The sequence below is a fragment of the Anomaloglossus baeobatrachus genome, chromosome 7 (assembly GCF_048569485.1).
Source record: "Anomaloglossus baeobatrachus isolate aAnoBae1 chromosome 7, aAnoBae1.hap1, whole genome shotgun sequence".
Taxonomy (NCBI): Eukaryota; Metazoa; Chordata; class Amphibia; order Anura; family Aromobatidae; genus Anomaloglossus; species Anomaloglossus baeobatrachus.
Genome location: NC_134359.1, coordinates 260,272,994 through 260,286,818, shown reverse-complemented (window position 1 = coordinate 260,286,818; position 13,825 = coordinate 260,272,994). Strand labels below are relative to the sequence as shown.

The window sequence follows — 13,825 nt, the reverse complement described above, 5'->3', positions numbered from 1 at the left end:
TGCATGACATTCTGATCATGCCCATTGTTCTGAAGAGGTGACAACGGACACAGGTATGTGCGTTATAGCCGATGATGACGCTGGGCAATGGGCATTGAACAACATGTTAGCACAAGCCCCTGTTTGCGGACTAGTTGGGGGAGATAATAGCGCCCTTGTGACTAGTCCCTGCGCTCATTAGCATATCATAAAGGATCTTTAGAAATACTTTTTCTAAAGATCTCTTTATGTATGCTAGTGTATACAGGGACGGTTCGGCAGGGATTAGGCTGCTTTCATATTTCATTTTTACCTATCCGTTGGAGCTTCCATCCGAATACCCCTGCAAAACTGGTTTCGAACGCATGCGCCGACGGGGCCATTGACTATAATTGTGCAGACGGAATCAGTGTGTGCTCTGTCTTTCACAGTTTTTAGGTGTAGACGCTTTCTGCAGGCAGACACCCAGACGTAGCAGAATAAGTCTGGGTGTCTGCCTACAGAAAGCATATACGCCCAAAAATGGTGGAAGACAGAGCACACGGTGACAGTCTGCACCATTGTAGTCAATGGCCCCGTTGGCGCACGCATCTGAAACTCGTTTTTTGGGGGTGTTCTGACAGAAGTTCCGACGGGACCAGTGAACGTAGGTAAAAACAAAATGTGAAAGCGGCCTTTAAAATATGCACCCAGAACTGTTGTGGCTCTGGGTGCCTATTGCACCTTACAGGTTCCCTTTAAACCAAGAGCACTGTGACTGATTTAATCTTCAACTTTCCAAAAAAAAAGTGTGTTGGGGGGGGAATGTGGCTTTTTGCCTTGTAATTTTATGAAATGGTTCAGATTATTGCCATTTGTCTTAATGCAGGTCACCTTCGATCATGTGCCATTTTTGTTTTTTAATTTGTTTATTGAGAACGGTTAGACAACAATAATGCATGTATTCCATGAGACTTATTCAGAAGTAGAAAACTATACATTGTGCATTCTTCCCCCTTCTTAAAAGAAAAGGTATAATATATAGGAGCTGCTCAGGTACACGTGTCATTACATAGTTTGATATTAGAAAGTCGATTCAAACCCAAATTGTGTTGAGGAAGCATAGAAACAATATACATGTCAGGCCTAGGCCACACTGCATGAAAATCGGAGCGAGTGGAGTGCGATAAAACATCACATTCCACTCGGACCAATATTACCCTATGTCCCAGCACCCATGAGCGATTATTTTCTCAGCCCTAATTGGACCGAGAAAACAATGGCAGCATGCTGAGACTGTAATGCGATCCTGGTTTCTCTCGCACCCATTAAAGTCTATGGGGCAAGAGAGAGGGGGGAAAAAAAAAGAAAAATCGCCCTGCACTCGCAGTACACCGGTATACCGCGAGTGCAGAGCGAGAATGGCAATAGCCGGCAACGGAGGAGAGAGGGAGATAAATCTGCAGCAAGTCCATCGTTGGTGCCTTTTTGCCTGCATTTTTTTGGCCCTTCCACCCATTGACTTCATTAAGGAAAACGCATGGCACAAAAACGTGTGCATTTTGGGGTGCATTTTTCTGCAGGAAGGTGCAGATTTGATGCAGAAAATGTTTGATTTATGTCCAGATTATTGTGCCTCACTTTTCTGACTGCCATCCATCCAGGGGACTTCTACTACAGGAGTTGCACAGATGGAGTTTGCAGCAGCAAAGTGGCTCTACGACCCAGCAATTACCTGCCAGCCCAGCAGATCCTCATCAGTGAAGAGTGCAGCGTCTCTGCAGAGAGTCCGGCTCCGGGGCAGACAAGCAAAGCCGACGGTGACAGCAGCTTGGGAGAGTTATGCCGGACGGACCGGCTTCCGTGATCTCCTCACCCACTCCCAAACCCCTGGATGAAGGTCCACGGCGCACGGCCCGGACTCCACGGCGCACGGCCCGGACTCCACGGCGCACGGCCCGGACTCCACGGCGCACGGCCCGGACTCCACGGCGCACGGCCCGGACTCCACGGCGCACGGCCCGGACTCCACGGCGCACGGCCCGGACTCCACGGCGCACGGCCCGGACTCCACGGCGCACGGCCCGGACTCCACGGCGCACGGCGGTTCATTACGTACCGGCAGCCTCCTACTTGCCATGCTGAAGCCTCTCTCCCTCAGGCAATTTCAAGGTCGAAAGAGGGGCTAGCAAGGCGAAAAACCAGCATGATGGCAGTCAGGACAGTAGGAGCTCCCCTTCTGCACCTGAGCATAACCATGCCCCATGGACCAGTTTCATTAATTCTGTTACTATCATGTTTCCCCGAAAATAAGACATCCCCGGAGTTTTCAGGGAAGTTTTAATATAAGACATGCCCTGAAAATAAGACATAGCTGCGGTCAATAATGAAGTGTCATGCAGCGGTGAAAGAGTTAAAGACACTGCAGGACACTTCATTATAGGCAGTGGGCACCCCCAGAAAAGAGAAGACAGAAGAAAGAAGAACCCCGATCATACTCACCAGAAGCCGACCGGGAGCAGGTGAGCGCATCAAGGTCCTGCAGCGGAACACACACACACACATCAGATCGCATCCACACACTCACAACATCCAGTAATATCGCTTAATTCTCGGCGGCGATACTGTGCGTGCAGTGACCTTCTAGAGGATCACATGGCCGGAAGCATGTGGTATCTCCGGATGTTGTGAGTGTGTGAGCGCGTATGTGCGATATCGTCAGTGTGTGTGTGTGTGTGTGTGTGTGTGTGAGTGTATGCGATCGGATGTGTGCGTGTATGCTGTCTGATGTGTGTGAGTGTGCGCGATCAAATCTGTGAGTGTCGGCAGAAGGCAGAGGATCACGGCGTGCAGCACAGCTGCTAGGACTGCCCAACGGAGGGCACAGGGAGAAGTGGGGTGTGTGTGTGTGTGTGTGTGAGTGTATGCGATCAGATGTGTGCGTGTATACTGTCTGATGTGTGATTGTGTGTGAACGTAAGCGATCGGATCTGTGAGTGTCGGCAGGAGGCAGAGGAGCACGGCGTGCAGCACAGCTGCTGGGATCGTGGGGTGGGTGTGTGTTTGTGTGTGTGTGTGTGTGTGTGTGTGTGTGTGTGTGAGTGAGTGTGATCTGGTGTGTGTGAGTGAGTGTGATCTGGTGTGTGTGAGTGAGTGTGATCTGGTGTGTGTGAGTGAGTGTGATCTGGTGTGTGTGTGTGTGTGTGTGTGTGTGTGTGTGTGTGTGTGTGTGTGAGATCTGATGTCAGCCAGACGCAGGGGAGGCGTGCAGCGCACCTGCTGGGAGATCACAGGAGGTTCTGGGAACCATACAGACGCCCTGGGCTGGTAAGTATGAAGATCCGGGGATGCGGGGGGGGGGGGGGGGAATCTGATTTTTGTGGGGGGTAAACTTACCCCCAACCATGTCTCCTCGAGAAGAAGACACCCCCTGAAAATAAGACATGGTGCTTTTTCAGGGCAAAAAAAATATATAAAAGACAGTGTCTTATTCGAGGAAACAGGGTATGATATCAGACCTGCTGCCAACTTGTATCATGCAATGCAATCAACAAGTCTTTTGGACGGAGTTTTTCACACTCATCCATATAGTACGGGATAGATATGAGCAGCCCGGACATGATGATACCGTGTTTTTCCAAAAATAAGACACTGTCTTATATTTTTTTGCCCCCCCCCCCCAAAAAGCACTAGGGCTTATTTTTGGAGGAGGTCTTATTCTTGGAGAAACACGGTTGGGGGTAAGTTTACCCCCCCAAAAAAGCAGACCCCCCCCCCACTTCCCAGGAGACTCGTACTTACCAGACCAGGACGTCTGCATGGTTCCAAGGTCCTCCTGTGATCTCCGGTCGGTGCTGCACGCCGTCCTACCCTGCTGCTAGCTGACACGCTGGCACACACAGCAGATCGCAGGATCACACACAGATCACACACACAGCAGATCACACACACACACACACACACACACACACACACACACACACACAGCAGATCACACACACACACAGCAGATCACACACATCCCATCGCAGGCACACACAGCAGATCACAGATACACACAGCAGATTGCAGACACACACAGCAGATCACATCACATCCAGCACTTACGGCAGCAGGGAATGAGAGCAAGTCACGTGTCCGGCCGCAGGTCCTGTTCTTTGCGCTCCACTGCACTGCACTGCCTCTCAGGATTCTCCCGGCTTCGGTGTCGCTGGATGAGGTGAATGCGTGTGCGATCCGATGTTTGCGTGTGCGATCCAATGTGTGTGTGTGTGTGTGTGTGTGTGTGTGAGCTGATGTGTGTGGGTGTGTGATCACTGCAGATCCTGCCGCTCAGTGTCGGGTGAGTGTAATTGCCGGGTGCCGCTGTCTATAATGAAGTGTCCTGCAGTATCTGTAACTTTTTTAGCTGCACGGACACTTCATTATTGATCCGCTACTAGGGCTTATTTTCGGGGGAGGGCTTATATTTAAGCCTTTCTCCGAAAATGCTGAAAATCTCTGCTAGGGCTTATTTTTGGGGGAGGTCTTATTTTTGGAAAAACACGGTATTATAAGCAGAACTTGCTATTTAAAAGGATTACCCAGAACGATTTTATTTTGCTACTAAGGACCAAAGAACTGCAGGTATTTGCCAACTACCTGCCCGTTTCTGCCAGCTCAACAATTCTGTGTCTTCCACTAACCTCATAGCAGCTTCTTCTCTTCCGCTCTGCGGACAGGGCATTGCAGTCGATGTCACACTGACTGACAGCTCGCTCCCCGTTGCCTAACTTTGGGGAGACAGCTGCCGGTCGACATCACCTCGTCAAGTCATGTCGCATCGACAGAGCAGCCCAGAAGAGGAAAAGCTGCTCTGTTGCAGGGAGGGTGGGGGGGGGGGTCAAATAAAAGCAGCAGAATTGTTGGCAGGAGCGGTCCGTAAGCAGCGATCTGAGCCGGTGCCAGCCGAAATGGCAGGTAGTTATCAACTACTTGCCTGTTAGTTCTTAGCCCCATGACAAAACTAAAAACAAAATAGTCCTGAATAACCACTTATTACACAAGCTCCAGCATTTTGCTGTACAATTGGCTGTAACTTGCAGAATTGCAGCACAGTTTTGCTTTATGACTCTTTGAGGACAGAGTATAAAGCCATCTGCGGCCTTACCTTGCCACCTGGGATCCTCTCCGAGAATTTTCTCTATCATTGCCTGGCTGGCTAAGACTCCTGGCTGCAGGTCGGGGATCCCATCGCTCCCAAGCTGCCCGTTCTGTAAGGCTTCCTGGGCTTGGATTTCCCTGGGTGACAATAACAACATTCGCTCATTACCTAGAGCACCCATAATAAAGCAATAAGTAACTCACAACCAGACAGCATTTTAAAGCCAGACCAGGGCCGTACCTGTAAGGGTGCAATGTGTGTGCACTTACCTGCAGCTTAAAAATGGATAACGTCAGTCACGAATACCAACAGGGCGACACATTTTGTGGTTCCTGTACAACTGGACTCGTCATTCTTGTATTATATTGGTCCGCAGCTAATCTGAATGGTCAGGGTGTAACGCTAAAGTGGCAATAGAAATGTGTCGCGTCCAATTGTTACCTTTGGGGGATCTGGAAGCAGGTCTCTTAATTGATCGCAGATCCTCTGTGGAGTCCACAGAGCATTGGAGTGGATTTACTTCATTTGATGCTGAAGGGGTTAAGGACCTTTACCTTTCTGGCTGAGATTACTTATGGCCTTAAATCACTGCTGCATCATCTTATTACTCCCTTCCCTATATTTACCCACTCCTGTCTTCACTCCATGCTGGTGAGCACTTTGAAGGAACCTGAAAACCCATCTGTTCAGAAATGCCTATATTCTACAATGTCCTCACTGCTTCACTATCGTGCGGAGCCGCTGCCCGACCACCGAGCGGGGCTGCCGCCCGACCAATCTACACCCCACCTACTGTCTCCTCCCCAAAATCCTATAGATTGTAATCCGGCAAGGGTAGGGCCCTCTTCCTTCTGTACTAGTCTGTCTACTGTAACTTGTGTATGAATTCTGTATGTAACCCCTTCTCATGTACAGCACCATGGAATTAATGGTGCTCTATAAATAAATAATAATAATAATAACCTGTCTCTGGAGAAGCTGATGTGTACATTTCAACTGCAGCTGTGAAGTTCCCTGATAAAAGTTTCCTGAGAAACTCAGGAGTGCTATTTTTTTGTGCATTTCCGAACCCATTTTTCTTTCCCTTCCTCGTGTTGTTTTATTGTAGTAGCGAGACTAGTGTCTCTACTGGTCTTCACACTAGTCAGGGTGAGTTGAGGAGCAAGGGTCTAGGTATGTGACAACACTCGGAGGAAGGGGGAGGACCCATCTAGGGACGTTAGACTGCAAGGATGAGCTTCAGGTGAGTGTTAAGAGGGGACCCCTCCCCCCCACTCCCTCTCACTATCGTTAGGCCCTTCCATTACATCTTCCTTTTGTGTTTTGTCGCTCATCAGTAGCTCTTACACCCAGTATGACAGATATAGGCTTACCCATCTGATTCCAGCATAAATCGGCCATATACAGAATGTTTTGGAAGACCCAAAAGTTGTTAAAACAGTTGAGAAAGAGAAAAAAAAAAAAAAAAAGAAGGATTGTGCATGCTTAATTTCAACATGTATAACCCTTATTATTTCCTAGGAGATAAGCAGCTTCCAAAAGTATCAGATCAAGAGTATACAACAAATCACAACATTAGAAACACGAAGAGCGGCCCGAAAGAAATGCAACCCCGCCCTGAAGCATCACCTTACCTTATGTCATAGACAGGAGGTCTAAGGTCATGAGGACCATGGGCAAAGGCACAATGGGGTCCATTCTTCACACAATGCCCTCGAGCATCGGTTTCATGAATACAAGTACCGGTCTTGTAATAGCGTAGATGATACTTTCTTTCAGTGTCGCCTGTTGTCCTATGCAAATATGGACAACTGAAAAGAAAAAAAAAAAAAGAGAAAAATAAATAAATAAAAAAATAGCCAATTGCCATAATTGCAAAGGAAAGAGTTCGCATCCTTCCAATGAAGCAGTAAGTAATGATCACCAGAGCTCCATTAGCATCTATTGAAGCTGGAGTGCGCATGCGCAACAATCCCATGTGCAGAGGTCACACGTGTGATATCCGGGCTTTATGTTTTGTAGCGGCGCTTCCAAAAAGTCTATAATATCTTATAGCAGCATTTTGCCTCAAACTGCCCATAAAGCACACAGACAGAGCAATATCAGTGCTCCCACAATGTACAGCCAAGGTAAATCCTAAAGCAAAGGTGTCAGCCCCTGCTATTACTGTTGAATGAAACTGTCAGCTCAGTTTGTGAGGCATACTACTTGTCTACACCGACCATGATGAGCCCAGGGTCAACTTCTTTTCATTTGGTCTGATTTCTGTGCTGGAAAAGGAAGTATCCGAGAAGGAAACAGAATCTGCATAACAATCCAGTAGTATGTGATCCCTGCTGAGATTCACTCACAGAAGCTATACATCCAGTAAAAGTATATTACAAAAGGTTGAAAAAGTAGTAGAAAACCACTTTTAAAAAGAGGACTGAAGATGCCTTTACTTCTTTTTGGAGCATTTTTGCTTAATGAAAACCTTTCTTTTTGAAACGCACATTGCAGCACTTCACTAGCAAAGGGTTTAAATAATCCAATCACTGATATGGACAGCTGAAAAGCGACGAAATTTGCATAACAAACAAAATGACAGGGCTGTACTGGTCATCTGGAAATTACCGGATAGGCTGGTACTTACCCTGGGCTGCTCTGACACTTGGTATCTCCCAATATCTTCAGCAGCGCAGGATGGAGGAAGAAGGGGGCAAAATAAGTACTAGCTCAAAAGGCTACTGCATTGCATTATGGAACTTGTAGTATTAAAACACAGTAAGCCTGGGGAGGGGAAGGGATGGATGTAAACATCAGAGCTGCTGCTGGCAGACACCAAGTGATGCAATCTGCATAACAAGCTTTATATATTGCTATAATAAGAGTGTGAATGCATTTAGAGGCACAATAGCATGATTGATGAATTAAAACCGAAATGAGTTAGGGTAGTGGATAACTTCTTTAAGCTTTCTTATTGACTAGTTATGCAAAGCATGTTCCCAGCAGAAGACTGACATGTCACTTCTTTTAAAAGGGAACCTGTCAAGTCCCATATGCGCTCTAACCTACAAGCAGGGTGATGTGTGGCCTATTAACCCCTTCCTACCCACCCCTGTGTTGTAGTATTGTGTAATGTGATTATATAATAAAAAAAACATTTTATAACTTACATGTTCTCTATGTAAATAGGAAAGGCTCTAGTCCCCTGGGTGTTGCATCGCCCCATGGGTGTCTACATGCTTTCCGAGGTATCACGCCCCTGTGACCGTGATAACATGGATTTACATGACTGACGAGCGATTTTGAAGCTGGCAAGTAAACACCCGGATATGAAGGCTGCGCGAATGGAGAGCACATATGCGCGGGATCTCCAGGAGCTTTCCGTAGTATCACTCCCCTTTGGGTGTGATACCATGGATTTACAGGTCAGCTCCTGGAGATCCCGCACGTGCTATTCATATCCGGGTGTTGACTTGTCGGCTTCAGAAGCACACTGCGCATGCTCAGAAGACTCCTGCGGTTCCGACCATGCGCAAAGTGTGTCTAAAGCCGGCAAGTCAACACCCGGATATGAAGGCTGTGCGAATAGCAAGCGTGCACGCGCGGGATCTCCAGCAGCTGACGGAGACGTCACTCATGTAAATCTATGGTATCACGTCCACAAGGGCGTCATACACGGAAACCATGCAAACGCCCATGGGGCGATGCAACACCCAAGGGACTAGACCCTCTCCTATTTACATAGGGAACATGTAAGTGACAATTTTTTTTTATAAAATCATATTACACAATATTACAACCACGGGTGGGTAGGAAGGGGTTACAAGGCCACACATCACCCTGCTTGTAGGTCAGAACACATATGAGACCTGACAGGTTCCCTTTAATCGCTTGGTGTTTTTAGAAGCTTGAATTGGTTAAAAGAGTTTAAACAGTGGACATAGCCGAGGAGTCTGGACAAGACAGGGCTCCACCTATCAAATTAGGCAGAAGTGCCTTTGTGTCCTATGCCATAAATCCTACTCCCCTCCCCTGAATCAGCCCCTCTGTCTCAGTACGCCTCCGTCACTTACTTTATTGGGTGCATCAGTCATGATAGAATCCCAGTTTTCTCAGCTGCAGATTACAAGAGCTTTGAATGCTGAGCTCTGTACAACCCCGCCCACATCACTGATTGGCAGCTTTCTGTGCACACTGTATATTGTCAGATAGCTGCTAATTAGCTCTGGGGGCGGGATCACGAGGGGGAAAGAAACACTAAGCCCTGTAGGATTATCTCCACCTGATAAAAAAAACACTGATTTTACTTGCTGGAATCAGGCTCAGCCCCTACAGCTTACAAAAACCTGCTGACAGATTGCCTTTAAGACAGATTCTACAAGGGGATTTTGATTTAGACACACATTGTGCGGCCAAAAAGGGAAAGAAAAAAAAAAAAAAAAAAAAAAAACAACCTACATCACAGATTGCTGAAGTCAAAGGTGTAGCATTGTGATTTACAAAGACCACATCAAGGAAGTCCCAAAAATTCCAACTGGTTCTGACTTTTTGTGACTTGCTTATCATGGTGTATGGTGGGTTACAATATAACCCCATTAATCTGTATTACGTTGAGATATAGCCACAACGGTGCAATTTGTAACTGCTTCTACAGCATAGGGGGTCAAAGAAAGGAATTTTGTTTACTTACCGTAAATTCCTTTTCTTCTAGCTCCTATTGGGAGACCCAGACAATTGGGTGTATAGCTTCTGCCTCCGGAGGACACACAAAGTATTACACTTTAAAAAGTGTAACCCCTCCCCTTCTGCCTATACACCCTCCCGTGCATCACGGGCCCATCAGTTTTGGTGCCAAAGCAGGAAGGAGGAAACTTATAAATTGGTCTAAGGTAAACTCAATCCAAAGGATGTTCGGAGAACTGAAGACCATGAACCAAAAGAACAATTCAACATGAACAACATGTGTACACAAAAGAACAAACAGCCCGAAGGGCACAGGGGCGGGTGCTGGGTCTCCCAATAGGAGCTAGAAGAAAAGGAATTTACGGTAAGTAAACAAAATTCCCTTCTTCTTTGTCGCTCCATTGGGAGACCCAGACAATTGGGACGTCCAAAAGCAGTCCCTGGGTGGGTAAAAGAATACCTCGATAAAAAGAGCCGTAAAACGGCCCCCTCTTACAGGTGGGCAACCGCCGCCTGAAGGACTCGCCTACCTAGGCTGGCATCTGCCGAAGCATAGGTATGCACCTGATAGTGTTTCGTGAAAGTGTGCAGACTCGACCAGGTAGCCGCCTGACACACCTGCTGAGCCGTCGCCCGGTGCCGCAATGCCCAGGACGCACCTACGGCTCTGGTAGAATGGGCTATCAGCCCTGAAGGAATCGGAAGCCCAGACGAACGGTAGGCTTCAAGAATCGGTTCCTTGATCCACCGAGCCAAGGTTGACTTGGAAGCCTGCGACCCCTTACGCTGGCCAGCGACCAGGACAAAGAGCGCATCAGAACGGCGCAGGGGCGCCGTGCGAGAAATGTAGAGCCTGAGTGCTCTCACGAGATCTAACAAGTGCAAATCCTTTTCACATTGGTGAACTGGATGAGGGCAAAAAGAAGGTAAGGAGATATCCTGATTGAGATGAAAAGGCGATACCACCTTAGGGAGAAATTCCGGGACCGGACGCAGAACCACCTTATCCTGGTGAAACGCCAGGAAGGGGGCTTTGCATGACAGCGCTGCTAGCTCAGACACTCTCCGAAGTGATGTGACTGCCACTAGGAAGACCACCTTCTGCGAAAGGCGTGATAGAGAGAGACATCCCGCATCGGCTCGAAAGGTGGTTTCTGAAGAGCAGTTAGCACCCTGTTAAAATCCCAGGGTTCTAGCGAACGCTCGTAAGGTGGGACTATGTGGCAAACCCCCTGCAGGAACGTGCGGACCTGCGGAAGCCTGGCTAGACGCTTTTGAAAAAAACACGGAAAGCGCCAATACTTGTCCCTTGAGAGAGCCGAGAGACAAACCCTTGTCCATTCCGGATTGAAGGAAAGACAGAAAAGTGGGCAAGGCAAACGGCCAGGGAGTAAAACCCTGATCAGAGCACCAGGATAAGAAGATCCTCCACGTCCTGTGGTAGATCTTGGCGGACGTTGGTTTCCTGGCCTGTCTCATAGTGACAATGACCTCTTGAGATAATCCTGAGGACGCTAGGAGCCAGGACTCAATGGCCACACAGTCAGGTTGAGGGCCGCAGAATTCAGATGGAAAAATGGCCCTTGAGACAGCAAGTCTGGTCGGTCTGGTAGTGCCCACGGTTGACCCCCCGTGAGATGCCACAGATCCGGGTACCACGACCTCCTCGGCCAGTCTGGGTCGATGAGGATGGCGCGGCGGCAGTCGGACCTGATCTTGCGTAACACTCTGGGCAGCAGTGCCAGAGGAGGAAATACATAAGGCAGTCGAAACTGCGACCAATCCTGAACTAATGCGTCTGCCGCCAGAGCTCTGTGATCTTGAGACCGTGCCATGAATGCCGGGACTTTGTTGTTGTGCCGAGACGCCATTAGGTTGACGTCCGGCGTTCCCCATCGGCAACAGAACTCTTGAAACACGTCCGGGTGAAGAGACCATTCCCCTGCGTCCATGCCCTGGCGACTGAGAAAGTCTGCTTCCCAGTTTTCTACGCCCGGGATGTGAACTGCGGAGATGGTGAAGGCTGTGGCTTCCGCCGACAGCAGAATCCGCCGAACTTCTTGGAAGGCTTGACGACTGCGTGTGCCGCCTTGGTGGTTGATGTACGCAACCGCCGAGGCGTTGTCCGACTGAATTCGGATCTGCCTGCCCTCCAGCCACAGCTGGAACGCCTTTAGGGCTAGATACACTGCCCTTATCTCCAGAACATTGATCTGAAGGGATGACTCTGTCGGAGTCCAGGTTCCCTGAGCCCTGTGGTGGAGAAAGACCGCTCCCCACCCTGACAGACTCGCGTCCGTCGTGACCACAGCCCAGGATGGGGGCAGGAAGGATTTTCCCTTCGACAAAGAAGTGGGAATATCGCTGAGAGAGTATGAAACTCCATCCCGAGGTAAGTTAGCGATTGGGTCGGTGTCAATTTTGACTTTGGGAAATTAATGATCCACCCGAACCTCTGGAGAGTCTCCAGAGCCGTGTTCAGGCTGTGTTGGCATGCCACCCGGGAGGGTGCCTTGACTAGAAATCGTCTAAGTAAGGGATCACCGAGTGTCCCTGAGAGTGTAGGACCGCCACCACTGTTGCCATGACCTTGGTGAAGACCCGTGGGGCTGTCACCAGGCCGAAAGGCAGTGCCACGAACTGAAGGTGTTCGTCTCCGATGGCGAAACGCAGGAAGCGTTGATGCTCTGGTGCAATCGGCACGTGGAGATAAGCATCCCTGATGTCGATTGATGCTAGGAAGTCTCCTTGGGACATCGAGGCGATGACGGAGCGGAGAGATTCCATCCGGAACCGTCTGGTTTTCACGTGTCTGCTGAGCAGTTTGAGGTCCAGAACGGGACGGAATGATCCGTCCTTTTTTGGTACCACGAACAAGTTGGATTAAAAACCGCGACCACATTCTTGAAGGGGAACGGGGATCACCACTCCTTCTGCCTTCAGAGTGTCCACCACCTGAAAAAGTGCATCGGCTCGCTCGGGGGCGGAGATGTTCTGAAGAAACGAGTCGGAGGACGAGAGCTGAGCTCTATCCTGTAACCGTGAGACAGAATGTCTCTCACCCATCGGTCTTGGACATGTGGCCACCAGGCGTCGCAAAAGCGGGAGAGCCTGCCACCGACCGAGGATGCGGTTTGGGGAGGCCGAAAGTCATGAGGAGGCCGCCTTGGGGCGGTTCCTCCGGCGGTCTTTTTAGGACGTGACTTAGACCGCCATGAATCAGAGTTCCTCTGGCCCTTCTGTGGCCTGTTGGATGTGGAGAAATGGGACCTGGCTGAGGGCCGAAAGGACCGAAACCTCGGTTGTATCTTTCGTTGCTGAGGTCTGTTTGGTTTGGACTGGGGTAAGGACGAGTCCTTTCCCTTGGATTGTTTAATAATTTCATCCAATTGCTCGCCAAACAAACGGTCGCCAGAAAATGGCAAACCGGTTAAGAACTTCTTGGAAGCAGAGTCTGCCTTCCATTCGCGTAGCCACATGGCCCTGCGGACTGCCACCGAATTGGCGGATGCTACCGCTGTACGGCTCGCAGAGTCCAGGACGGCGTTCATGGCGTAGGACGAAAAAACCGACGCCTGAGAAGTCAAAGACACAACCTGCGGAGTAGAGGCACGTGTGACTGCATTAATCTCAGACAGACAAGCTGAGATAGCTTGGAGTGCCCATACGGCTGCGAATGCCGGAGCAAAAGACGCACCTATAGCTTCATAGATGGATTTCATCAGGAGCTCAATTTGCCTGTCAGTGGCATCCTTGAGCGATGAACCCTCTGCCACTGCTACTATGGATCTAGCCGCCAGTCTAGGGACTGGAGGATCCACCTTGGGACACTGAGCCCAACCCTTAACTACGTCAGGGGGGAAGGGGTAACGTGTGTCATTAAGGCGCTTAGTAAAGCGCTTGTCCGGAAATGCTCGGTGCTCCTGGACAGCATCTCTGAAGTTGGAGTGATCGAAAAACGCACTCCGTGTACGTTTGGGAAACCTAAACTGGTGTTTCTCCTGCTGTGAAGCCGACTCCTCTATCGGTGGAGTTGGAGGAGAAAGTTCTAGCACC

At 49.3% G+C, this 13,825-nt stretch overlaps 1 protein-coding gene across 1 annotated transcript in view; it reads right to left on the bottom strand.

The window, feature by feature from the left end:
- Positions 1-13,825, bottom strand: part of UNKL (unk like zinc finger) — a 113,071-nt gene that overhangs the window by 73,113 nt on the left and 26,133 nt on the right. The window contains exons 3-4 of the mRNA XM_075318084.1: positions 6,736-6,912; positions 5,108-5,238 (exon numbers count right to left, since the gene is read on the bottom strand). Coding sequence (XP_075174199.1) covers positions 5,108-5,238; positions 6,736-6,912 — 308 coding nt within the window. The remainder of the gene's footprint in view (positions 1-5,107; positions 5,239-6,735; positions 6,913-13,825) is intronic.